The sequence below is a fragment of the Zingiber officinale genome, chromosome 6A (genome assembly GCF_018446385.1).
Source record: "Zingiber officinale cultivar Zhangliang chromosome 6A, Zo_v1.1, whole genome shotgun sequence".
Taxonomy (NCBI): Eukaryota; Viridiplantae; Streptophyta; class Magnoliopsida; order Zingiberales; family Zingiberaceae; genus Zingiber; species Zingiber officinale.
Window position 1 is genome coordinate 145,295,525 of NC_055997.1, and position 25,436 is coordinate 145,320,960.

Sequence of the window (25,436 nt, forward strand, 5' to 3'; positions counted from 1 at the left end):
ACTTAATTATTTTAAAACTAGTAATAAATTACTATACTATTATTTCAAAAAAAATTATTACTTTATACTTGTCTCATTATTTATGACATTTTATTATCAATTCAAGTTGTTGGGTTCTTAGGCGCTGGCATAAGCTGCACCTGGCACAGCCCGATTAGAACAGTGTGAAACCCCATCTGCCATGGTTCCAATTCACGTACCCAACCTGAGCTTTCACGGGTTCATAAAACTTTCAAGAAAGCGATCCTCAGAAAATTACGTCACTTGTACAAGGGACAAGACTAGTAAATTGTAACCTTAAACCAAACGAACATCATCAAGTGTCAAACGTAAAAAGTTACCATCGTTTTAAAGCTAAATTATAATGGAAACCAAATCAGGAGGCCTCGTTTTCAGTTTCACAAACTCTAAATAGAAGCAGAAATAAAATCATAGGCATGGATTGGATTCCTGAACTAACAGCACATTGGAAGCTTCAAGGGAGATGAGAATTTTGTAGCTCTCTCTTCAAACTTAGTCCATCCTTCCCTTCAAGGTTCTTTCCACTACTTCAGTCGGGGTCCTGCACGGTGCATACCGAAAGTTACAGTCAGCATTCCACCAGATTTTTTTTTTCAGGTGCTCAGAAAAGACTCGCTAAACACAGAAAATGGGTGCCTTTTGCCTTTCTCATATTTACTGGCATATTGTAGATTCCAACTAAAAGTTATCTAAAGTACTTACACAAGAAGGACATGCCCTCCCCAGCCACTCAAACAGTCACGATCCACAGAAGATAATAGAGCCTGTGAGATAGTCTCAAATAATTCTTCAGATTCCTAGCAACAAGTGAACGGAAAAGCTCAAGGACACTGCACATGGAAATGCTCATGAAGAGTATAAAATAACTGCATAAGGATGATATTAGCATTCACTTTAGGATTATTGCTCGATTTTTCTTCTGTTGCAATATACACAAGAACAAAGCTATTTTGCTGATTTTTTACTACTACTAGTACTGAAATGGTTCTTAATGCAACTCTGCTTTGAAAGTAGTATTGCTCCAAGTATGAACGTCAATAATATTGGATGTTTATGGTACGTTTGAAAATGTTTCCAGGAGGTAACTATTCTCTTCTTTATGAATTCTCATGAAACTAGAAAATGTTTGGTGATAAAAGTGAAATTGAAATATCAGTTCTGATGCAAATGAAATTGAGACAGATCCACAGGCAGAGTAAGCCTAAGGAACTGAGTGGTTTGACCCAGCAAGCTAGGCTGTTGGGCAAGCCATGAAGGCTTTACCGTTGGGCGGTCCAAGTAGGTTGGTCAGGTCAAACAAAATAAAAATGAATAGTGGATAGAAAAGGCAAGACAAAATATTACTTGTGGGAATATTTTTGAATCCCGGAGAGCATTCATTGTCTATTACTTGCAAAATTTCTACAAGCTAGTCATCCTAATGATATTGAAAAATCTATTCCATCTATAAACCATACTAAGGATTCATATTCTTGTTCAACTTCTTCTATATTTCATTATCTACGAATAATTATTCTACTCCATGCCAATTTCATACCTTGAAGTGCATGCACCATCGAGGAAGAAACAAGGCAGAAAATGATATATAGTCAACAAAGATACCAAGAATTATCTCAAAAATAATATTTTAGACGACTATGTGACTTATGCATTAACTTTGTCCTCAGTCTCTTGTGAAATTCTTGCTGGAGCAGCAAAAGTAGACAGATAAAGTTTACTATCAAGAAAAACCAATTAAACATTTCAAGTTCTGGATATTGAAAGGAAAAAACAATGAGTTTCCCCATATTAGCAAATTGACCTTCCCACATAAACTAAAAGAGAAGAATAGAATAAGCCTAATGATTTTCTTTAGTCCGCATTAATTATCTAACTGACTTGAAGAACAATGCCTGCTTTAAGTTGAAGAGATCAAGTACTTCAGGGAAGTAAAGTACCATATTGGGCTTGTACATGGATTCACATACACCATAAAGAGACTCTGAGGCTGTACCAGAAACTACAAAGTCTTTGGCAAGTTCCCTGAAAAAACCAAACTATTACTAAAATCAAGGTTAAGGATAAATGCCAAAAAGAATTTGAGATGCCTATATCCAAAAACAATATTAGAGTGGATAGGAACTAAAGAAAGTCAAATGCCACTCAATAAATTCAAAAACATAAACGATAGTCTGCCGTGTCAAATATTTATACATAATAAATTATTCATGTAAATTTACTGCCATTAAGATGAGTTAATATCACACATAATGGTCTCTCAGACAATAGCAATAGAGTATTTTTTTTCATCTTTTTGTCAACAGTGAAAAAAAAATCTTACAACAAATACAGACTAGGAATGGGTAGAACATTGATGAAGGATAGCAAGGCAAAAAACATATACCATCATCATCATCATGACCGCATGTTTGTTTCAATCATTTGGGTCGGCTATATGAAACGTATACCTCCATTGAATTCTATGCCAAGTTATATCACTAATAATATTTATATTAATTAGCACAGCAAGCCATTTGTTCTTCAAGGAAATACAAGGAAAAAAAATGTGATATTGATGCTTTATGCTCCAATATTCCTAATTTCCAAATCAAATTTCTCAACCTTGGCAATGTCATCTGTGGGGTTTTTTTTTTTAGTTTCAAATGAACTCAACTAGACAAAAAGTGTATGCTTTTGAATAAGTATGTCTCAGTGATTTTGTAGGGTGTCATTTTCGATATAACATATTATGTACTTGAGATATCAAATAGAATATCTATTCATCAAAATGTATCCAATAAGAACATCAATCACAACAAAATACTATAGAAAATATATAAGTGCTGTCTGGAAATCTTATCCAACAATAAATGCAAGACAGAATCATACTTAGCACCAAGGCAATCCATTGTACAAATGAATGGAACATCATCATCATCCAGTCCAGCAATAACAGGCTGACAGAAGTATGGACCAAATCTACAAACAAGAATAAAAAAGAACTCCAATGTAAAAAATCATATCATATCACAGGGCAAAATAAAACAGAAGATCCATAGAATAATTAAACATGGACAGCTCCAAGAATGTTGTATTCTATGCATTAATACAAAATATAAGGAAACTGAAGAGCTGAAAAAAAGTAAGGCACACCATTGCCAATGTTATAATTACAATAATAGCTAATCAACTCTTTCCTCCTTTGCAATGACCAGAATACTATTAATACTAGTTATTTGTTACACATAAAACAAGAAAGGGGGATTTCATATAGATAGGTAGAGTTATTTGTCACTTAGTTGGTAGACGCTATACAAACATCTTTTTTTTAAAAAAAAAAAATACATGCATCCTGAAAGTAGTTCTACATCTGCAATATGTTCTTTTAAGTTTTAACAATTTATCTTAAGATTGCAAAAACTTGATCAATTATATCAATTCAAAAGATCTAAATGTTCATTTCTGCCTACATATATCTTCTTTGGAGCTTTGTTTAATCACAACTTAACAGCTTAGGTCTCAACAAATTTTTGTTCCTTAAATACAGAATGAACTTCCAAATCAATATTGGAGGCAAATGCACCTAATTAATGAGGTAGGAAATGAGAATTTGACTCATCATCCTATAAGTCATTGTTTTTTGTATTGATGACAATTACATCAGCGGCTAAAGTGAGTCTGCGAATATTTACTCTACCCTGACTTACAATCTACATGTAAAGAGCAAAATTTATTCCTTTTTTTTTTTTTTTGAATTATTAGCCGTTTATGACTGTCATCACAACAACTCAAAAGATCGGATTAGAGTTATGTGAATTTGTAATTGCCAAAACAGCAAAGAGAATCCATGGACATCGTCCATTTTCCAACTTTAGCGGAAAAATTAAGTGAATATCAACAGTTTTCCAACGTGAAAAAATTAAGTAGAAAAAGAAATCGTTGAAGAACAAACCTTTTCTCATACAGCAAAGCGGAAACAAGGCTTGCAAAGGTTTCTGGCTTCATATCCCTCTCTTCCCTCAGCTGATATAGCTTGTGCCTGAAGACCAAGCGTTGGTACCTACACACCCGGAACAACAACGAAAAAAACACACAGATAAATCCCCGCAACGTTGACGAATCAACAAATGGAATCGTCAGACAGAAAGGCCATCTCACAGGGTTTGTGCATCGGTGGCGAGGCCAGAGAGGCCGATGTAGAGCTTGTCGTGGATCTTGTAGATCCTCTGGAAGTCCGTGGCGATAGTCTGAAGGTTGACTCCGAGGCGGCGATCGCTGGCGATAGCGAAGCAATTCTTCCCAACCATCGCCACCACGGCGCTCCCATTGTACTCGAAGATCTGATAGCGAAATCAAAAGCAAAAAACCCTACCAAATATCACATATACGAAAGGAACAGCGGCAACAGGGGACATTAGGGTCCGGATCGAACACGTACCGACATCGGCGAGCGAGCAAGCAAGGCGAAAAGGTCGAAGCCGATCTGGTAGAGGATCGAGAGACGGAGAGGTATTAGAGAGAGAAAAGTGACTTGGGGAATACTCTGACTTGGGGAGCAATCCACCCGAATCTCCAACAAAAGATGGGCTTTAGAGGCCTATTTAAGGAGGTAAAGTTAGGCTAATGGGTTTCTCAAGGCCCAATAGTGGACAGCCTGCTGATGCGTTCGCAGGACAGCCGCGCAACATGTGTGGCTGTGATTGAAAACCCATCCGTCGCCGCCAACAGACGTCTAGATACTGCCGGAAAGAACCAGAGAGAGAGAGGGAGAGAGAGAATGGCGTGGGCCCTGGCATGGAGTTTCGGCAACGTTCTCTCCCCTCGACGTTGCTTCCTTCCCTGGCCTCGCCTCGTTGCCAGCCGGCATCTTTCTGTGGGCGGAATCGCTCGCGCAGCCACTGCCTCCTTGTCTTCCTATTCTCCGCCTCAGGCGGATAATGCTGAATCCCATCCGGTAACGAAGTGGAAGTGGCAATTACCTTTGATATATCACTGATCGTGTATCCCAACTGTTGTTTTCCACTCTCGTTATTCTTGAGTGTTGCTTCCTGATCGAGATAGGATAACAGAAATGATATGGTCGTGTGTTTAACCTAAAAGCTGTGGTTGTAGGAAATGTTAGGTACATTATTTGAGTTATTTGGGGTAGTTGCCGTGCGAGCCCTCAGGAATAGCTCGTGAATTTCCTCATGCTTTAGAAATTACAGCGGCCACCAGAATTGTATGTAGAACAATATTTCTCCATAATCGTTAGCATAAAACCATAACATGCTTAGACGAGCATAAAAACTAAAAAGTTAGCTTAACTGACCTAGGCATTTCTGACAATAAGCTGACATGAAACTTTTATGTTATGATATAGCTTGTTCTTATCGTCGAATAAGGAATAACAATTCCTGCTTAATCTCCGAAGTTTATCCTATGAAGTTTCTAATTACAGTATGAAAGTTAGTCTTATGTCTGTAGCCCTCATTAATTGTTTTTAACTAAACAATTTTTATGGACATTAATGGATCAATTTTTTTGGTAGATTTTCTAAATTCTCTTGAATTTCATTTTTTTTATACATAAAATTCTTTTGTCTCTTGATAATTATGTAAACTGTGCACCTTAGAGGTCACTGCTAAGCAGGTAAGTCTGTCTCTCATTCAATAATTCTTCTCTGATGTGTTGTTTCTTTTAAGGATGCCGTTCAAGATTTTTATGGACATTAATGGATCTATTTTTTTGGTAGATTTTCTAAATTCTCTTGAATTTCATTTTTTTTTATACATAAAATTCTTTTGTCTCTTGATAATTTTGTAAACTGTGCACCTTAGAGGTCACTGCTAAGCAGGTAAATCTGTCTCTCATTCAATAATTCTTCTCTGATGTGTTGTTTCTTTTAAGGATGCCGCCCAAGATGCAAAAATTAGCGCTGACATCCCCATATTGGCTTGCCCTATATGTTACAATCCTTTAATCAGCAAAAATGGTCCGGTCATAAGATTGTGAGTATTTATATTATTAGTTGTGCTGCTTTTTGTGCCAAGGAAAAGACAATTGCATCCAAATTCTCCATTTGAACTTGGTGATTTGGTTTTGAATTTCATATATAATGTATACTTTAGCTTATTACAGGGCATCTCAATCTGGATCCAATTTTGAATGCCATACTTGCAAGAAAGATTATCTCAGCAATGACATATATCTTGATCTGACAGTAGCGGGTGGTTCTGAGGATTATGCTGAAACTATGCCAGCAGCAACTGAACTTTTTAGGTATTATGTTTGTGTCAATTATTTGGGGTTAGCTATTAAAAAATTGTGTTAGTAGATTTCGATAAGCTTTCACATTGACTGTGGTTGGTTATATAGGTTTGATGCAATCCTCAATATTTTTCATCCAGGCTTGGGACCAAAAATACTGGTTATCTTCCTTTTTTGTATAAAAAAGGTTTAAGTTAAATAAATAGAATGGATTCAGTTTATACAGATTAAAGGCCTTTTTCTCTATAATTGCATTTCTGAAGATAGTCATAGAAATGATTGCTCAATTTGCTTTCACAAGATAATTAACTTTCCATTTGCTGAATAATTTTTGTTCTATATGTAGACATCCTTGGTATGATTCCTTCATGGATTCGGCTTAGGAGGTCACACATTCCTTGTTTGCTGGCGATTTGAGAATGTTACATATTTGATATGTAACTACTGTGATAAAATGATAGTTTGTTATCATTGGACTGGCTGGGCTGGTAGGATTTTTTTTTCTATTCATGACAAATTGCCAAAGACGAGCTGGATATATATGTGCAAGTAGGTTCAAATTATTGTCCAATGTCCTATCCGAACTACTATGATCCTGGACATGACATGTCCATTGGGCTTTCTTTGAAGAGCATATGTTTAGCAATATTCAGACTTTCATGTTTGTTATTGTTGCAGTTGATAACTTTGTAGTGGGCTAAGGGTGTACAAACCTTTTGAAACATTTTGTTAGTGCTAATAAATGGTTAGCTGATTTTAGAAATAAATTGGGTTAATGTTTGTGGTTGCTTAGCTCACCTTCCAATCTAATTACACTGTTTTTCATCATTCCTTTATATGTTAAAGTATATGTTTATCTATATTCCCTAGCCAGATAGTTTCATTCTTTAATAGATCCTGTCATTCTGTTTCTGGCTCTTGAGTTCTATCTTCTTTTAGGGGTTAAGTTTATCCAGTTGAGCATTTGATGCCAATGCTGCAACAAGCACCGTGTAAGCAAATCACTTAGTTCCTTGGCCCAAATAATTGACAAAACTTCTCTTTTGTCCGCCCGGTGTCCTAAGGTGTATTTAGCTATTTATGTGCTTTACACGTGCTAACACCTCATATGCCCTCAAGATTTTTCTGTGAACACAATATCTCTCTCCAATTTTCTTGTCATGTGGATCTGCCTATCAAGAGCTGCCTAACTTAGTCAAATTGGATACCATCAGAGTTGAATGTTTGAATAATTAGAAATAAAAAAAAGCTTTTATACTTTTGTATAAACCTCAATAGAATTCATGCAACTGGCCCAATTGCCCAAATCTTCATGATGATGATGTGACGATGATCTTGATGACCCATCAACTATGTTTATATGAAATGATACCAATGGAGTCCTGTTCAATAAGATGTCTATTAGATATTTCTAAACCAAATGCTGCAACTTGTTATTCATCAAATTCAAAAAGTATACATGGTTCATTGTCCCCATGAGATGCCCAGTTAGTTAGAGGGTGACAAACTTGCTATAATGAGACAAGAGATTAATTCCCGCGGGTACATGCCCTTGGAGAAAAAACCCCCTCCCACCCCAGCCAACGTAGCGGTTGGCTATAAGCTGACCCCATGATTTACCTCCTTTCACATAACTTGGGAACGGGGCTATGAGAGGTACCAGGGGTGTGCGTAATTATCTTTTGCCACAATGTATTAAAAAAATAGACGAGCCTATTATCAACACTGCTTTTGTTGGTGGAACTTTCTGTCTTCAAAAATGCTAGTAAAAAGTTATTATTTGAATCTCTTGACAGATGAGCCATGTATGCCTTTTTTCGATTGTTAATGAGCCATGTATACTTTTTGAATTTGCTGAATAGCAAGTTGCAGCATTTGGTTTAGAAATATCTAACAGATAGCTTATTGAACAGGACTCCATTGGTGTCATTTCTTTATGAGAGGGGATGGCGTCAAAATTTTGTATGGGGTGGTTTTCCTGGTCCAGAGAGAGAGGTTTGCTGACTCTATTTCTTGCATCTTCTATTTGGCTTGCAACTTAATTTGAGCAACAGATTAGGAGACTATTTTTTTATTGCTTTAAGATTTATATGTTTTAATCTGATGGTTGCATATCACATTCTAAAATAGCAATAGCAATGGAAGCTGCTTTGCAATAAAATCAAAATGCTAATATTGTACTATTGTTAAAAACAACTGCATACAGTACTTGCAGAATTAGATGAATTCTTACCGACCATTTCTCTTTGCATTTCCCTAATTGGGCTTCTATGTTTATTTCCTTGTTCTTGGTGTCTCACTGCAGTTTGAAATGGCCAAAGGATATCTTAAACCCACTGCTGGAGGAACTATCATAGATGCTAGTTGTGGGAGTGGTTTATTCTCAAGGCTTTTTGCTAAAAGTGAGATGTTCTCATTGGTTGTTGCTTTGGATTTCTCAGAGAACATGCTGCAGCAGTGCCGCGATTTCATCAACCAGGAAGGCATTTCAAAAGAGTAATGAACTTCTAGAGACTGTCTTTTATCTTTATGAGAATTAAATCAGATTAATTCCTTTCCATCTAAAGCATTAGCCTATAATAATCTGTTATTTTGTTTCAGGAGGTTAATTTTGGTTAGAGCTGATATCTCTAGGCTTCCTTTTGTTTCAAGTTCCATAGATGCTGTACATGCTGGTGCAGCTATACATTGCTGGCCTTCTCCATCTGCTGGTGTATGTATTGTCTCTCTTTTTTTTTCCCCTTTGTTTTCTGCAACTCAATGATTGTCCTTTTAAAAAATGAAAAAAAATATCGAGTAGGAATTCATGAGATTTGAGTTTATTATCCGACCAACAATAGTCAATTAAATTGTTCTTGGAGGTAGGCATCATCATGCCACTTCGATTGCAATTTATTCTGAAATAACTGCTCCTTTTTGCCATCTGAAGTTTTGTGACGTTTCTAGGTAGCAGAAGTAAGCAGAGTTCTGCGCCCTGGAGGTGTATTTGTTGCAACGACCTTCATACTTGATTCGATACCACTAACTGCTCAGATCTTGCAAACAGTTCGCCAGGTAATCCGTTCTTCATGCTTGTTCCGTAATGCAATGCTAAAACATGTTCGCACAAGTGCATTTCCAACAACCGGACACCCATATGGCTACAAAGCTTACTTTGTTTGATGTGTTCCATAAGATATTCTTCAAATTCGATCTTTTGTATTTATATTCCTGCCTATGGAAAATGAAATTCTTTTAGTCTGCAGTTTTTCACACGGGCTACGAGCAACTACCTCTTTCTGTCCGAAGGCGAACTCAAAGATCTCTGTAGAACATGTGGCTTGATTGGTTTTACATGCGTGAGAAATGGATCTTTCGTCATGATATCTGCAACTAAACCCAGTTAATCATCAAACTTGGAATTGATGGCAGGCTAATCCGAGTTAGGTTTCTCTGGATGTTATAATCGTTCGACCAACTTCTCGTTCATGGTCACTGAAAAGCTGCAGGCCTTGGGACAACTGATAGGATCTGAACTCTGATCCTGCTTTCAAATGAAGTTACGGCTAGCTGGTTCTTCCACGCCTCTCTGTTGCACTTATTGCTGTATGAAGATAGAAATAATTGATCCAAGTTGGATTTCTAAACCCGATTGCCATCTGCCTGTGTAAACAATAGCATGTATCATGTCGTACAGCATCAATTAATAAGTTATGTTTAGGATAATATGTATAAATTATGTTTTATCTGAAGATTGTTTTTTTATGTTATAAAAAAAAGATTTTCTAAAAATAATATTATATTTTAGGTGAAATCCAACGCCATGAATTTCCGATCCATAATAAGGAAATGGCAATGAATAGGTACCCGTAGTTTGTTACAACAAACGGGAAGCTTTGACTCACCGACACCTAATTTGTTAGTTGTCACCATCAGAAAGTTTTATATTGCAAGCCCGTGTGCCATTGTTGTCGAACCCACCAAACATGCTCCCCATCGCCGACCCAACGATGGCCGAGACGCAGACGTACGGTGACCGCCGGCGAACTCCCCATATCGTCCTCGTCCCAAGCGCCGGGATGGGTCACCTCACCCCCTTCCTGCGCCTCGCGGCCCAGCTCTCCGCCCGCGACTGCCGCGTCTCCCTCTTGACCACCCATCCCACGGTCTCCGCCGCGGAGGAACGCCACGTCGACGCTTTCTTCGCCGCGTTCCCCGGCGTCCGCCGCCTCGACCTCCACCTCCCACTGCTCGACCCATCCGAACTCAACTGCGCCGACCCCTTCTTCCTCCGCTTCGAATCCATCCGCCGTTCGGCCCACCTGCTCCCGCGCGTTCTCGCCGACGCCTCGCCGCCAGTTTCCGCCGTGATCGTCGACATCGTGGCGGCGTCCTCCTACCTCCCCGCTGTCGCCGAAATGGGACTCCCCAGCTATGTCCTCTTCACCTCCTCCGCCGCGATGCTCGCGCTCTGCGCCTACTTTCCCACCTACCTCGCCACGAAGAACACTTTCGGCGTCGGCGACATCGACATCCCCGGGGCGGGGAGGGTGCCGAAGTCCAGCGTCCCCATGCTGCTGCACGACCCAAACCAGCTCTTCGCGAAGCAATTCCTGGAGAACGGGCAAGCGCTCCCAAAAGCCGACGGCATTTTAGTGAACACCTTGCATGCGTTGGAGCCCGAGGTGCTCGCGGCGCTGAACGAGGGGAAAGTGACGCCCGATCTGCCTCCGGTCTTAGCGATCGGGCCGATCCTACCGGAGATGAGCGGGGAAGGGGAGTCCTTCTCGGCGCCGCTCGCTTGGCTGGATAGGCAGCCGGACAGATCGGTGGTGTACGTGAGCTTTGGGAGCCGAACGGCGATGCCGGCGGAGCAAATAAGGGAGTTAGGGATCGGGCTGGAGAGGAGCGGGTTGAGATTCCTGTGGGTGGTGAAGAGCAAGATGGTGGATCGGGCGGAGTTGGAGGTGGGGTTGGAGGAGCTGCTGGGGGAGGAATACCTGGCTAAGATCAAGGACAGGGGGATGGTGGTGAAGGATTGGGTAGAGCAGGCGGAGATCCTGCGGCACCGGGCGGTGGGAGGCTTCGTGAGCCACTGCGGCTGGAACTCAGTGACGGAGGCGGCACTGTACGGGGTGAGGATCCTGGCGTGGCCGATCGCCGGCGACCAGAGGGTGAACGCAGCGGTGGTGGCGCGGGGCGGACTGGGGATTTGGGTGGAAGGGTGGAGCTGGCAGGCAGAAGAGCCAATAAAGGCAGAGGAGATAAGCGAGCGGTTGAAGGATCTGATGGCCGTGGAGGGGCTGAGGGCGATGGGAGCCGAGGCGGCAGATGTCGGAGGAACCTCCTACCAAGTGCTAACGCGCTTCGTCGAGAGCTTAAAGCTTTAATTGTAATTGTAATGATCATTCTCTCAAGATTTACAACTCGATCGAAATCTGCACGATAATTCCTTCTAATTTTTATTATATTAGTTTCTAGTTTAAGACCATTAAACCTAACTCCTTCACTGTTGAAGTATGTAGTGCACATGGTAGTTTCTCATATCATTTTCTATAAAAGGTTTGTGATTGATAGGAATGTCATATTTTAGTTGGGATCCAAGTATTTTTTTTTTTTAAAAAAAAAGGCACGAAGAAATTGTTCAAGTATCATTGTGTGGTGAAGTATGTATCAATTTGGAACAATTTGTTTATGATTCCATGACTTATTGATTTTGATTCTTTAGTGCCAATAATTTGTTTTATTCACTGTTAGCTAACTCCTTTGCCCAATAATTTATTGTCTCTCTTTGTTCTTATCTTTTGCTTTGATATGTCAATACCTAATATATATCCATATGCTATCTTGCTGATTGAACATTTTGTGAATTTAGTTATAGGTATTATCGTGGTGTCCTTATAATTTTATTTTTATTTTGTCTATCAAACTTTGCCTCCGGGAAATAAGCTCGTCGTATAGTGATTAAATTTGGCTGAGTTAGTAGATGGAGTATGTAGCATATTGACTGGAATTATGAGCATGTTTTGTATATAAAGATAATTTTCCAAGAACAAAGCATATATCAAATTCCTTGTCTGTTTTCAACATTTGTCTAGACAAGTTCTTGTCATTTTGTCAATCCTGCCTATAACTCAGCAAGTCCGCATCCTAAATCGATATTTGAATAGCTGATTTGTTATGACCTCCTCAGGCTCCAGGTTTAGATGCATTTTTCGCAGGTATAGTTGATTTCTTATTACCACGAGTATTTTTTAAGAATGTTCTTGATTGATTATTTATAAACTCAATGGTAAGGTCAATGAAATTCATTGATCTAATAGACAGACACTGGCAGAGTAAACTTATTCTGTGAATTTAAAGCTATGTGCATAAGTTTTCCAATGGAAGTTACCAAGACAACTCTAAGTTGGTTAACTTGCTTGTATTGCATAAGTTTTATTTCTTAGACTATAAGTTTGTTATATTGCTTGTATTTTATGTAGATTTATATGAATAAATCTAATTCTGGAATTGAGTGTTGTCCTGGAATTGCTTTATATTTTATGTAGATTTTTCTCTTCCGTTTTATAGACATTGAGTGTTGTCCTAGAATTCTGAAAATCCTTCTCTCATGTCCAGATATTAGAGCTATGCGAAATATTTATTCTCTGGTTACAGTTCATGCAGTACTTACTACAATTCTCTTTTTTTCCTTATATTTTATATTTTTTTTTGATAAGTTTTGTTTAATTTTTCTCTTGCAGGTACGTAACTCGGGCAATTCGTGAGGCTTGAGATTTTGGATGCAAGGAGTGAACTTTGTTAGGTTGTAGATTGTCTTGCTAATGTGTATAAGCCATATGGAGAACAGTAATGGAAAACATGTGATTTATGGTTTGATACTACTAAGTTTGATGAGTACAACTCATTTTGTATATTTTGTATATGTGTGGCTACAAGATGATTTATGGACGTTTATTTTGGATTTAATGTAGTATGATCCGGTGGCAAGGACGGGGGACCCTCGTTGGCGGAAGGTCAACGACACGTGGAGGTCAAAGGTCAAGAGATTCAACCCTGAGACCCGACCGACCGAGCTGAGAGGGCCGACCGGCTACCCGACGGACTGGACTGAGAAGGCCGACCGGCCGGGAATCCCCCGAGCCGAATGAAAGACAACCCGACTAGGGGTTGGGTTTCTGATGCTCAAGGTAAAAAGGTTTCAGGTTTGAGTGGGCACTCTGCTCGATCGGGGCGCAAGGCAACAAAGGCAGGAGCAATCTCATCCGAACATACGACCGGGACAGAAGTGATATGCCTGCCGAGCGGCCTAACCGCTCGGCCCTGGAACAGACAAGAGGCACAAGAGGACAAAGGAGACAGGGGATAACATCATCCTCGAGACATCTGCCGCCGACAGGCAGTAGGGTTGGCGGTCGAGCCGTACACAGGATCATACGGTGGAAGCTTCCATCGTCACATCCGGGATATGCTCGGACGATTGCGAAATGACTTCAGAGGTCCTTTCTGACATGGGCTCGTTAAGGTATGTTTGGGGAAGCGTGCACGCATCAAGAAGCATGCCCGCGTGTCACGCCCCCAGAGGAGACCGTACCGAAAAATTTCGGCAGCATCTCCCCTGTACGGGTGACAATCTGAGGCATACATACATACAATATACATCAGCCACATACGGCTGGAATATATCAACACAACCACGCAGTTATATAACCAGCCCACTCGGCTGGAACAGAAATAAGCACAACCACGCAGTTATATAAATATATGAATCAGCCCCCACACGGCTGTACTAAATCAACACAGCGGAAATCACAAACAACGATCACAAAACATAAAGTAACTAACTGCGAGCCGGCTCGGCTTGACACAATAATATCAAACCAAATACAAGAGAACTTAAATACATAAACAAGTACAAAACCCAAAATACAAATAACGTAAGAAATACCGAAATCGTAAGGTCGTCCTCGAATGTGACGTGGAACTGGCGGACAGGATCTCCAGGCGACTCCATAACTCCTTTACCTGCTACCTGGTGAAATTACCAATATGCGGGGTGGTGAGTATAAAAACTCAGCGGGTAATAGACAGATAGTGCATGAGTATGGTAAAGAACTAGAGATGCAAAGGTATACAGTCTCGTATGGAAATAGCAGATACTACAGTGATATCATAACAAGTGTCCATACCTGAAACCATATCCTAGGCTAGTGGTAGAAGGTAAAGTGTAGCAAAGTCCTGCTACAGTACTGCTCATAACTACATGGTATCATGTGAGGTATATACATGTCAACAGTAAGTAGGCCAGTGTCTAAACACATATCACAGGTATAAATCTCAACCTATGTAAGCATAACAGCATAAATAAACAACAGCAGTATAATCTAGCAACAGTAGCATAGATAAGCAACAACAGCATAAGTAAACAACCAGCAGATATAATAACAACAGCGTATGTACGGATGGTCACCCCGCCCACCTCTCTGCACCACGACCCCTGTATGGTCGAGAGGTCGGATCGATGACAAACTGTACCACCCAAAGGCCGCCACTACTCTCGAGTGACCGGATGGGCAGGTGCATAGTAGCTGAATAGCTACGTCTGCGACGGGGTCCCTGCTGCCGCAACTCCAGCCGCCACTACCCATGAGTGACCGAGTGTGGCACGACAGGACAAGCGGCACGCTCCAGCTACCACTACCCATGAGTGGCCGAGCGTGCGGCCCAGGCCAACGACCGTCTCAACCACAAGGGAGCCAAAGTCATCGGCTATGCATGCAATGACATGATGCGAAAATGCAGCAGTCATCATATATATATAAACAGAAACAGGTATGCTACATGAAGCCAGCATGCTCAGCAAGGTGTGTAAATAAACAGAAATCAAAGCAGGTAAACATGGTATCAGGTGTCCATATATCCAGTACCTACTATCTAATGTCTGTATCTGGTATCCAATACCTAGTACTATAGTATCTGCTAAATATCATGAATAGCAACGAGAGACTGTATAGATACAGAAACGAGTAGCTCAAAGATCGAGTGGAAGTATCAACCGCAGGAAGAATAAGAGTGGAGTCAAGATAGATACAGCAACTATCTGAACATAAAGCTCATGCACTAGGATCAAAATACTAAAGAGATAAAGCAAGAAGTACCCGCCTTTATCCGCCAATCATGCTAAATAGTTCCATGTCGAAACGCTCGTCTCGAGTCAAAATCCTGCAAACCATATGATGTACATTTTAGCAAATTACCCATGCAACACTTAGCTAAACCCAAAGTCCAAACTAATAGAGGAAAAACCCTAATCGCATGATCATTATCCAAATAGATGATAAACTCATCCTTAATCCACCAATCAATCCCTTAATTCTCAACAATTAATCACTAAGCAAATCCCATCATAAACCCTTATAAATCCACTCATCCACCCAATAATCACTCAGATCAACATATCAAGCATCATACCCAACCTACACAGTTCATCCGCGTGATCCGATGAGGTTTAATCATGTCATCTACAAATCCAATGTAAAACTAAATTCAACTATGTAAAACTAATACACAACTTACCCTAGTTTGATCCACAATTACTTATAGAAGCAATCCCATCCATAATAGCAGGTAGAAGTGAAGCTCTCCTAATAACCCACAGCCGAGGGATTGTTACTGCCTGTACGTGGCTCAAGCTATAGATCACCCACAAACAATGCTGGTTGGATCCACAAATGGCTCTAAATCTGTGTTGGTTGGAGCTGTGAAGGCCAAGAATCAATTAAGCGTTACCAACCTGATATAGAGCATGAAACCAGATCCAACTAATCCAAACCTTGCAAGACTTGCCCCAAATTCAGATTCATACATACTTCAATACACTTACCTCCAATCCGATGAAGGTAACTCCCGGTTGCCAGACAACCTCCGTAACGGCGTGTGGCATTGGTGATGGGGCTGCGGCATTCAGCACATCGGAATACCGCTGTGATGGCAAGCCAAGGCGGATGATAAGGTGACACCACAGTTAGGGCACAGATTGGACAAAGTCGCATGGTCCGATGATCGGAACTGCGATGTGCGGAAGTCCAGCGGCTCTCGTGCCGAGAAGAAGGAGGTGTGCTCGATTTAGGGCACCAGCGGTGTGAAGAGGGCGACGGCAACAGACAGGGACCGCGATGTCGATAGCTGCTAGCAATGGGCGCTGGCCTCTCACGAATAGGGTTCCACGACAACGAGAGAGGGAGAGGAAGAAGGCGACATCGGGTGACGGCGACGACGTTCGGGTGCTGCGGCAGACGGCGACATCCAGCGTCAGGCTGTGGTGGCCGACGACAGCACGAGGAGGATGATCGGAGAAGGCAGCGCGTAAGGGAGATGAGAGGGGTCGGGAATGAAGGAGAAGAGGTGGTCGATGGGGATAAGGAGAGTGGGGGCGGCGGTGAAATCTCGGCGACAGAGAGCAAGAGGGAGGAAGGGAAATCGGCGCCTTCAAAGGTTAGGGCACGGTGAATAAAAATAATAGGTTAAAAACTTAGGTTCAATCAATTAAACTCTAAGTTGGTTTCCTCAATCAACTCCCACTAAAGGGTATTCCAAACAGGCTTCCTCTAAACCCAATAATTGATCCCCTTAAAATACGTCATACGAGCTCCGATTAAATCCCAGAAAATTCCTAAAAATTCCCGAAAAATCCAATAAGATTATTTGTCAAATAACCTTATTATTTAGCTACTATTTAGGTACCGTATTTTACACCGCGTCTCCCCGGGGTCCTATATAAGGACCCCCAGACGTCGACGAAGATATGCGCAATCTTCACTGTAGCCATAGTTACGCTGCCTCTCTCATTTCTCGTTGCCTGACTTGAGCGTTGGAGGGTCGTCGCCGGGAAACCCCTCCCGGCTCGGCTTCTTTGCAGGTTCGCCGGAGATCTACACCACCAGTTGGAGACAGCGGAGCATGCCACGTCCCCACCATCCGTCGACTCAGCGCTCGGACGGGATCAAATTGGTGCCATCTATGGGAACGCACCTGAATCCGAGCCTAGAAGATGGAAGAAGCTGGACGTTAACTTCTGGTAACGCTCTCATCTGAGGAGCTCGAAGCACTCGTCCAAGCGCGAGCAGCAAAAATTGTGGTACAGCAGCAGAAAGCTCAGGCCGAGCGGGCAGCGCAGCAGGCGACATCAGCATCGGGGGGTTGAGCGCCACCCGAAGAGCGGCCGGAACAACTCTCCATATGGGGGCAAAATAAAGGACTGACTAGCTCCCAGATGGGGGCGCCACCCGCCCCGATACCTTTTCATTGGGCTCTGTTCCAGACGCCCTCGGAGGTAGCGCAAGCTAATCAAGACAAAGGATCTTCATCGGACGAAGCACCCGTCCGGGACGCCAGAAAAGGAAAAGCGCCCTGAACGGACGCGTCACCCGAGCGGATCAATCGGCAGTTTTCAGATGCCATCCTGCGTGATCCACTGCCAAAGCATTATGTGCCCCCTGCGATCGGGGAATAAACGGGACAACCGACCCAGATGACCATCTGGGTAAGTTCGACAGCACTGCCACCCTACATCAATACACAGATGGTGTGAAGTGCCGAGTATTCCTTACCACCCTCTCGGGGTCGGCGCATCGGTGGTTCCGAAGGCTGCCGGACGGATCTATCACGAGTTTCAAGGAATTCCGAACGACATTCCTCCATCATTTTGCGAGCAGCAGGCACCACCAAAAAACCAGCATCAATCTGTTCGCCATCAAGCAAGGCATGAGGGAGTCACTCCGAGCGTACATCCAGCGCTTCAACCAGGTGGTCATGGACATTCCGACGGTCACCTCGGAAACAATGATGAACGCGTTCACACAAGGGCTCGTGGACGGTAATTTCTTCCACTCGTTGATCCGGAAGCCACCTCGGGATTACGACCACATGCTGCATAAGACCAACGAGTACATCAATGTGGAGGAAGCCCAGACGGCGAGAAGAAAGGAAGCCCTGAGTGACCAACCAGCTTCCGCCGAGCGGAAGCAGTCTGTCAGTCATCAGCCCCCTAGAGGACCGTGAGCCGAAGCCGCCCGTCCTCATCAGCACACTCGGCCGCACGCCGTCCAGCAAGTCGCGGCTGATCGGCCCAAGCCCAAGGGGAAGGTATGGACCCCGATGTTTTGTTCACTCCATCAGTCAGCTACTCACAACACCCGCGACTGTCGGAGCCTCCCCCCCATCACTCATCCTGTGCCAAGGGGCTACCATCGCCGATCACCTTCACCAGACCGGTGACTATAAACCCTCCGGCCTGAAGATCGTCAAGCAGCGACGTTGAATCTTAGAGTCGAACCGGCGACTATAAACCCCCCGGCCGGAAGACCGGCGAGCAGCGACGTTAAATCTTAGAGTCGAACCGGTGACTATAAACCCTCCGGCCTGAAGACCGTCGAACAGCGACGTTAAATCTTAGAGTCGAACCGGCGACTATAAACCCCCCGGCCGGAAGACCGTCGAGCAGCGACGTTAAATCTTAGAGTCGAACCGGCGACTATAAAACCCCCGGCCGGAAGACCGTCGAGCAGTGACGTTAAATCTTAGAGTTGAACCGGCGACTATAAACCCTCCGGCCTAAAAATCGTCGAGCAGCAACGTTAAATATTAGAGTCGAACCGGCGACTATAAATCCTCCGGCCTGAAGATCATCGAGCAGCGACGTTAAATCTTATAGTCGAACCGGCGACTATAAACCTCCCGGCCAGAAGACCGTCGAGCAGCGACGTTAAATCTTAGAGTCGAACTGGCGACTATAAAACCCCCGGCCGGAAGACCGTCGAGCAGCGACGTTAAATCTTAGAGTTGAACCGGCGACTATAAACCCTCCGGCCTAAAGACCGTCGAGCAGCAACGTTAAATCTTAGAGTCGAACCGGCGACTATAAAACCTCCGACCTGAAGACCGTCGAGCAGCGACGTTAAATCTTAGAGTCGAACCGGCGACTATAAACCTCCCGGCCGGAAGACCGTCGAGCAGCGACGTTAAATCTTAGAGTCGAACCGGCGACTATAAACCCTCCGGCTTGAAGACCGTCGAGCAGCGACGTTAAATCTTAGAGTTGAACCGGCGACTATAAACCCTCCGGCCTGAAGACCGTCGAGCAGCAACGTTAAATCTTAGAGTCGAACCGGCGACTATAAACCCCCCGGCCGGAAGACCGTCGAGCAGCGACGTTAAATCTTAGAGTCGAACCGGCGACTATAAACCCTCCAGCCGGAAGACCGTCGAGCAGCGATGTTAAATCTTAGAGTCGAACCGGCGACTATAAACCCTCCGGCCTGAAGACCGTCGAGCAGCGACGTTAAATCTTAGAGTCGAACCGGCGACTATAAACCCTCCGACTTGAAGACCGTTGAGCGGCGACGTTAAACTCTAAAGTCGGACTGGTGACTATAAACCCACTAGATGAGGCAGCGTCGCGTTGAGACACTTCAGCAAGACACTAGCAGAAAGTCCATGAAAGATGGAAAGTCGTTTGACCGATCGGCATAGTGAAGAAAAACACTAGGCGAAAAGCTCGTAGAAATCCCAAGCAGAGTGGAAGGTCGTTTAACTGATCGGTGAAATTTAAAAATTCCCTGCGGGAAAAAGGTCGAGCGACCGGTCGGCATAGTCAAAAGGAACACTCAAAATGAAAGTCTAACGCAGCAAGAGTGGGCATTCACTTAAAATTAACATTTAAAAGTTACAGACGCCACATGAAAATTAAAGTCTCGCCGGTCGGAAGAATTACTGAAAATACTTCAATCAAGGAAGTCAAAAATATGCTTTGGGAAGGTAGTGAGAAGCGCCGCATGCTCTGTAGCGGGGATGACCATGGACTCGGGGAGCTGACCCTTGGACTTCAGATAGTCCGCTGTGGCAGTGATGGCCAACTCGAAGGCGATGACCAACCGGTCGCACACCTTCTCCACAAACTCCGCCGAGCGGATGTAGTTTTACCTCAAGGCGGCGACGCGGCCCGGCTTCGCCGCTTGGTAGTTGGTACTCCTTGAAGGCAGCACAGGAAGCATCAAGAGCCCCCTGCAGGTCCTTCAAATTGTCCTTGAGCTTAGTCACCTCCTCCGAGCGGCCTTTCTGCTCGCCTTCTAGTAGCTCGGCCAGCTCATTCACACGCTGCTGCAGAGCCCGGGCTTCCACATTCTTCTTTTCCAGATCGGCGATGGCGGTGTTCTTCCGAGTGGTGGCAAGCTCAATTTTGTGGTCATAACTTTTGACCTGCTTGTTAAGCTGGTCCAGCATGTACGCCTGGTCGGCCATCTTCTTTCTCTCGGTCTCTAACAGATCCTTGGTTTTGTCGAGCTCCTTCTGCAGCTCGGCATAAGAAGGGCCTCGGGAAGACGATGGGCCGCCCTGACTCTTTAGCCTCTTCAGCTCGTCCTCCACCATTGCCAAGCGGTTGGAGACAGCAATCTCTTCCACCCATCGCTGATGTACACTGAAAGGTTAAGAGGTCGATCGGGAAAACTACATAAAGAAGACGTAAACCTTACCCCTGTGGACTGCTGCATGTGGCTATCCGCCAGCTTGTCGAGCGGTATCATGGCCACACGGGCCCGAGCGTCCGCCCACATCTCAGCGAGAGGCCCTTTCATTGTGATCATATGCTCGGGGGCCATCGGCCGATCGGACTCGGCCATGAACGCCTCGATAGGGAGGTGCAGAGTGACCCTAACAGTACGGCGCCGGCCCGGAGTCGTCTGAGCGGACGCCAAAGGATCAGAGGTCGGGCTGGACAATGTAGACAAAATGCCCGAGTGGAGGACCCGGCGTGGTGCAGGAGGAAGGGAGGTAACCGGAACCGCTTCGATTGGCGCCGCAGGCGCATCCAGCTGAGAGGGAGTCCGGTCGGAGGAAAGCGCCTCGACCGACGGTGCTTTGCCGCGTTAAGAGGGCGTGTCTATCCACTCAGACGCTTGCACCGCGGAGGTTGCCAAACGGCGAGGCTTCTCAACTCGCCGTCTTTTCCTGTCAAGTGGAAGCTCGTCCTCTGGTTCGGAGTCTTCCTCCCGAACGGACGGTTCTTTGCTAAGAGTTGCACCACCAGCCGCATCCATAGGTGAAGCCTGAGCGGCCGACTCCCCTGCTTGCGCTTCACTCTCGTCCTCATGAGAGCCGACCGGAGCAATGCCCAAGTGCTCCATTTCCTTAGCCACTGCCGCTTCGAGCGCGACCGCTTTCTTCTTCAAGATTCTGAACAGAACGGACTCCATTATAATACTCACTGCAAAGAAAAGAGAAGGAAATCAGTAAGAACTCAAGGCAAATGTACAAGTGAAGTTCTTACCAAAGCTGCTCGGGAGGAGGGTCCGGCTCGGACTCAAGCCAAATATATACACCACTCCTTCAGGAAGGAGCTTGCTGATGTCGAGCTTCAGACCGGCTAGCAGATTCGCTGCTTGAAGATAGTCCGGTCGGGTCTTAAACTTCTTTAGCTCGGGAGAGGTAGGCGGTCTGACTTGCCATTTCGTACGGAAGGGAAGCCGCCCAAGAACACGAAGGTAGAAAAAGTTCTCTTTCCAATGTTTGTTGGAAGAGGGCAGCTTATCAAAAAAGACTAAGTCGGGCCGAGCTTGAAACAGATAAGTGCCCGGCTCGGACTGCTTGGGATAATAAAAATAATAGAAAACCTCCGGGCGGAGGGGAATGTTGTGTATCTTAAATAAGACCACAACTCCGCACAGGAGGCAGAAAGTGTTGGGAACCAATTGGGCAAGCGGAATGCTGAAAAAGTAACAAACTTCAATAATGAAGGGGTGGAGGGGAAACCGCAGACTGGCTACGAATTGGTCGCGGAAAAGACAAAAGGCGCCACTCGGTGGTTTGTGCGGCCGAGCGAAAGGTGAACGTAAGATCAGTTCAAAATCGGAGGGGATATCAAAAGCGTTAAACAGGTTCTCGGCATCGCGTCTATCGAACCGCGACTCCATGGTGGTATATCATGGGCCGAGAGTCGGGTCCGCAGACTGAGAAGAACTAGCCATTGTCCGACCAGGCAAGGAAGCAAAAGGCACGAAAAAGACACACGGCAGAAGGAAGAAGATGATGAAGGGGACAGCGACCAGAAGACAAGAACTTAGCGAAAAACACAAGGGAAACAGAGAAGAAAGGCGGAGGAACCTTACAAAGAAGCTGGGGATCGAAGGAAGGAGGCGGGGAATCATCGGAAAACGGAAAATCGGAGTCGCCGGAACGCTGAAGCACTGAAGAAGGCTGCGGGACACGTGAAGGCAATGGTGCAGCGGAGGAAGAAGGTGAAGGCTTTATAAGGTTGGGCCCGATCGGCCTCGACCGTCGGATGCAAGTCACAGGAACCGAGGCCCACATCAGGTCGTTCATTTCAAACCGCCGATGTCCCATTGGACACCTCGCCGAGCCGTACGATGACGCCAGTGGAGGGGCCACGTGGCGCCATGCCATCAGGCGCATTTAATGAGCGTCATTATGGCGCACAGCGTGCGTGCTCGGTCTTAATGGAGAGGATTTACACGAATCCCGAGGAGATCCGAAGAGCGTCAGCGTTGATCGTCGACACGGTAACAAAGCCAGTGGCAGTAAGAGGCCGAGCGACCGTGAGGAGGAACATTCCAGAAAGTGGCAGAGCGGTGTCACTCAGGCCGACCGGTAGTCCAGTCAGTCGGACTAACGCCTCCTTCAACTATACTTGAGGGGGAGGCATGTGATCCGGTGGCAAGGACGGGGGACTCTCATTGGCGGAAGGTCAACGACACGTGAAGGTCAAAGGTCAAGAGATTCAACCCTGAGACCCGACCGACCGGGCTGAGAGGGCCGACCGGCTACCCGACGGACTGGACTGAGAAGGCCGACCGGCCGGGAATCCCCCGAGCCGAATGAAAGACAACCCGACTAGGGGTTGGGTTTCTGATGCTCAAGGTAAAAAGGTTTCAGGTTTGAGTGGGCACTCCGCTCGATCGGGGCGCAAGGCAACAAAGGCAGGAGCAATCTCATCCGAACATACGACCGGGACAGAAGTGATATGCCTGCCGAGCGGCCTAACCGCTCGGCCCTGGAACAGACAGAAGGCACAAGAGGACAAAGGAGACAGGGGATAACACCATCCTCGAGACATCTGCCGCCGACAGGCAGTAGGGTTGGCGGTCGAGCCGTACACAGGATCATACGGTGGAAGCTTCCACCGTCACATCCGGGATATGCTCGGACGATTGCGGAATGACATCAGAGGTCCTTTCTGACATGGGCTCGTTAAGGTATATTTGGGGAAGCGTGCACGCATCAAGAAGCGTGCCCGCGCCTCCCCGGGGTCCTATATAAGGACCCCCAGACGTCGACAAAGGTATGCGCAATCTTTACTGTAGCCACAGTTACGTTGCCTCTCTCATTTCTCGTTGCCTGACTTGAGCGTCGGAGGGTCGTCGCCGGAAAACCCCTCCCGGCTCGGCTTCTTTGCAGGTTCGCCGGAGATCTACACCACCAGTAGGAGACAGTGGAGCGTGCCACGTCCCCAGTGTCCGTCGACTCAGCGCTCGGACAGGAACATAGTAAATATTTAGTTTTGTATTGGTGATTTACTTATATTAAAAACATATTTGTTGTTTGGTATTATCATGTTACAACATGAACATTAAAGATAACAGTTAGAAACGTTGTAAAAAATACGTAACCATAATGGAATTTTTTTGTGAAAAGTAATAAAAGATAACGATTTTATCTGTTGTGAAATATATTAAAAGTATATACTACAACAGTTTATAACTGTTATAAAATCCAAAACGAGTAAATATTATCTACCACAATGATTTATATCCGTTGTAAAAAGGGTCTACCATAACGGTTTATATCTGTTATCGAAATTATCTACCACAATAGTTTTAAAACGTTATCGTATAAGGAAAAAATTTTTTTAGCGTATAAACAACAATGGATAAAAATCGTTATCGAATGTCTACAAAGACAATGGATTCAAAACCATTATCGTAAGACAATGCCTTTTACAACGCTGTCAGTTACAATGATTTTTTGACCCTACGACAACGGATAATATCCGTTATCGTAGGCTATTTTTGTTGTAGTGCTTTGCAACCCAAGTGAGCTTTTTAAAAAATATATATCGAGTAGGAATTAATGAGATTTGAATTTATTATCCGACCAACAATAGTCACAAGTGCATTACCAACACTTTCTTTGAGAATACATACACTACAAAAATACTGTCACTTAGGGACAAATTTTGCAACAAATTTTAGAAAAACATTCGTTGGAAATTGAATTTGGAACGAAAATTACGACAAAAAAAATTCGTTGCAAATATGCCATCGCAAAAATTTGCGACGAAAAATTGTAAATTCGTTGGAAATTTTGCAACGAAAACAATATTCGTTGGAAATTTTGCAACAAAAACAAAATTCGTTGGAAATACTGCAACGAAAATATTTGTTGGAAATGTTAGCAGAAAAAATCTCCAACGAACCCTAAATTTGTCGCAAATTAGCAACGAAAAAACGTATTCGTTGCAAACAGATTTGCGACGAATGATTATTTGTTGGAAAATTTACAAAAATACAATTTCTGCAACGAAAATACATTTTCGTTGGAAATTTCCAACGAATCATTGTTTTCGTTGGAAATTTCCAACGAATTTATATTTTCGTTGGAAATATCCAACGAAAATATATTTTCGTTGGAAATTTCCAACAAAACAAATTATTTGTTGGAAATTTCCAACAAATCCATATTTTCGTTGGAAATTTCCAAAGAATCATTTGTTTGTTGGAAATTTCCAACGAAGTTCATAATTTGTTGGAAGTTTCCAACGAATCATGTTTTCGTTGGTAATTTCCAACAAATTTATATTTTCGTTGAAATTTTCCAACGAATTTATAGTTTCGTTGGAAATTTGTTGGCAATTTCCAACGAAAATATATTTGTGTTGCAGTATTTCGATAAAATACGATATTTCCAACGAATATAATTTTGTTGCAAAATTCATCCCAAAATTAAAAAAAAAACAACCAGAACCATCTAATTCTAATATTTTTTCCTATTACAATTTCTTTTTCAAACAGATTCAACATATATATATAATACACAACTAAACACAATATCACAAATATAAATCAAAAATCAACTAACATATTAGTGTACAACAAAATGAATACAAACATCAATAATATAAACCCAAACACATA

At 43.7% G+C, this 25,436-nt stretch overlaps 3 protein-coding genes across 4 annotated transcripts; 2 read left to right on the forward strand and 1 right to left on the reverse strand.

Annotated features, from left to right (window-relative positions):
- Positions 1 to 264: 264 nt before the first annotated feature.
- LOC121998509 (proteasome subunit beta type-3) lies at positions 265 to 4,584 on the reverse strand. Its single transcript, XM_042553463.1, has 7 exons — positions 4,439 to 4,584; positions 4,159 to 4,340; positions 3,953 to 4,060; positions 2,890 to 2,979; positions 1,959 to 2,043; positions 724 to 818; positions 265 to 562 (listed from the first exon to the last, which is right to left on the reverse strand). Exons 1-7 carry the CDS (start codon positions 4,442 to 4,444, stop codon positions 514 to 516), a joined length of 615 nt encoding a protein of 204 aa, XP_042409397.1. The 5' UTR covers positions 4,445 to 4,584; the 3' UTR covers positions 265 to 513.
- Positions 4,585 to 4,645: 61 nt separating this feature from the next.
- Positions 4,646 to 9,954, forward strand: LOC121998508 (uncharacterized methyltransferase At1g78140, chloroplastic-like). 2 transcript variants are annotated; one of them, XM_042553462.1, is made up of 8 exons: positions 4,646 to 4,954; positions 5,890 to 5,990; positions 6,121 to 6,261; positions 8,163 to 8,244; positions 8,555 to 8,745; positions 8,851 to 8,962; positions 9,196 to 9,303; positions 9,488 to 9,954. In XM_042553462.1, the coding sequence occupies exons 1-8, from the start codon at positions 4,661 to 4,663 to the stop codon at positions 9,557 to 9,559; spliced, it is 1,101 nt and encodes a 366-aa protein (XP_042409396.1). In that variant the 5' UTR covers positions 4,646 to 4,660; the 3' UTR covers positions 9,560 to 9,954. The 2 variants fall into 2 exon arrangements, with proteins under 2 accessions (XP_042409396.1, XP_042409395.1); XM_042553461.1 differs by having other exon boundaries at positions 9,495 to 9,954.
- Positions 9,955 to 10,134: 180 nt separating this feature from the next.
- LOC121998507 (UDP-glycosyltransferase CGT-like) lies at positions 10,135 to 11,878 on the forward strand. The gene has a single exon (XM_042553460.1). It carries the CDS (start codon positions 10,215 to 10,217, stop codon positions 11,616 to 11,618), a length of 1,404 nt encoding a protein of 467 aa, XP_042409394.1. The 5' UTR covers positions 10,135 to 10,214; the 3' UTR covers positions 11,619 to 11,878.
- The last annotated feature ends 13,558 nt before the right edge of the window (positions 11,879 to 25,436 follow it).

What these genes read in the sequence shown, in the direction of transcription:
- LOC121998509 (XM_042553463.1), bottom strand. An exon ending in GCCACCGATGCACAAACCCT is followed by an intron (nt 4,061 to 4,158) that starts GTGAGATGGCCT and finishes CCGGGTGTGTAG; the next exon opens with GTACCAACGCTTGGTCTTCA. An exon ending in ATGGATTGCCTTGGTGCTAA is followed by an intron (nt 2,044 to 2,889) that starts GTATGATTCTGT and finishes TGGTTTTTTCAG; the next exon opens with GGAACTTGCCAAAGACTTTG.
- LOC121998507 (XM_042553460.1), top strand. Translation starts at nt 10,215, where the DNA reads ATGCTCCCCATCGCCGACCCAACGATGGCCGAGACGCAGACGTACGGT.
- LOC121998508 (XM_042553461.1), top strand. Translation starts at nt 4,661, where the DNA reads ATGCGTTCGCAGGACAGCCGCGCAACATGTGTGGCTGTGATTGAAAAC. An exon ending in GCAGCAACTGAACTTTTTAG is followed by an intron (nt 6,262 to 8,162) that starts GTATTATGTTTG and finishes CTTATTGAACAG; the next exon opens with GACTCCATTGGTGTCATTTC. An exon ending in CAGGAAGGCATTTCAAAAGA is followed by an intron (nt 8,746 to 8,850) that starts GTAATGAACTTC and finishes ATTTTGTTTCAG; the next exon opens with GAGGTTAATTTTGGTTAGAG.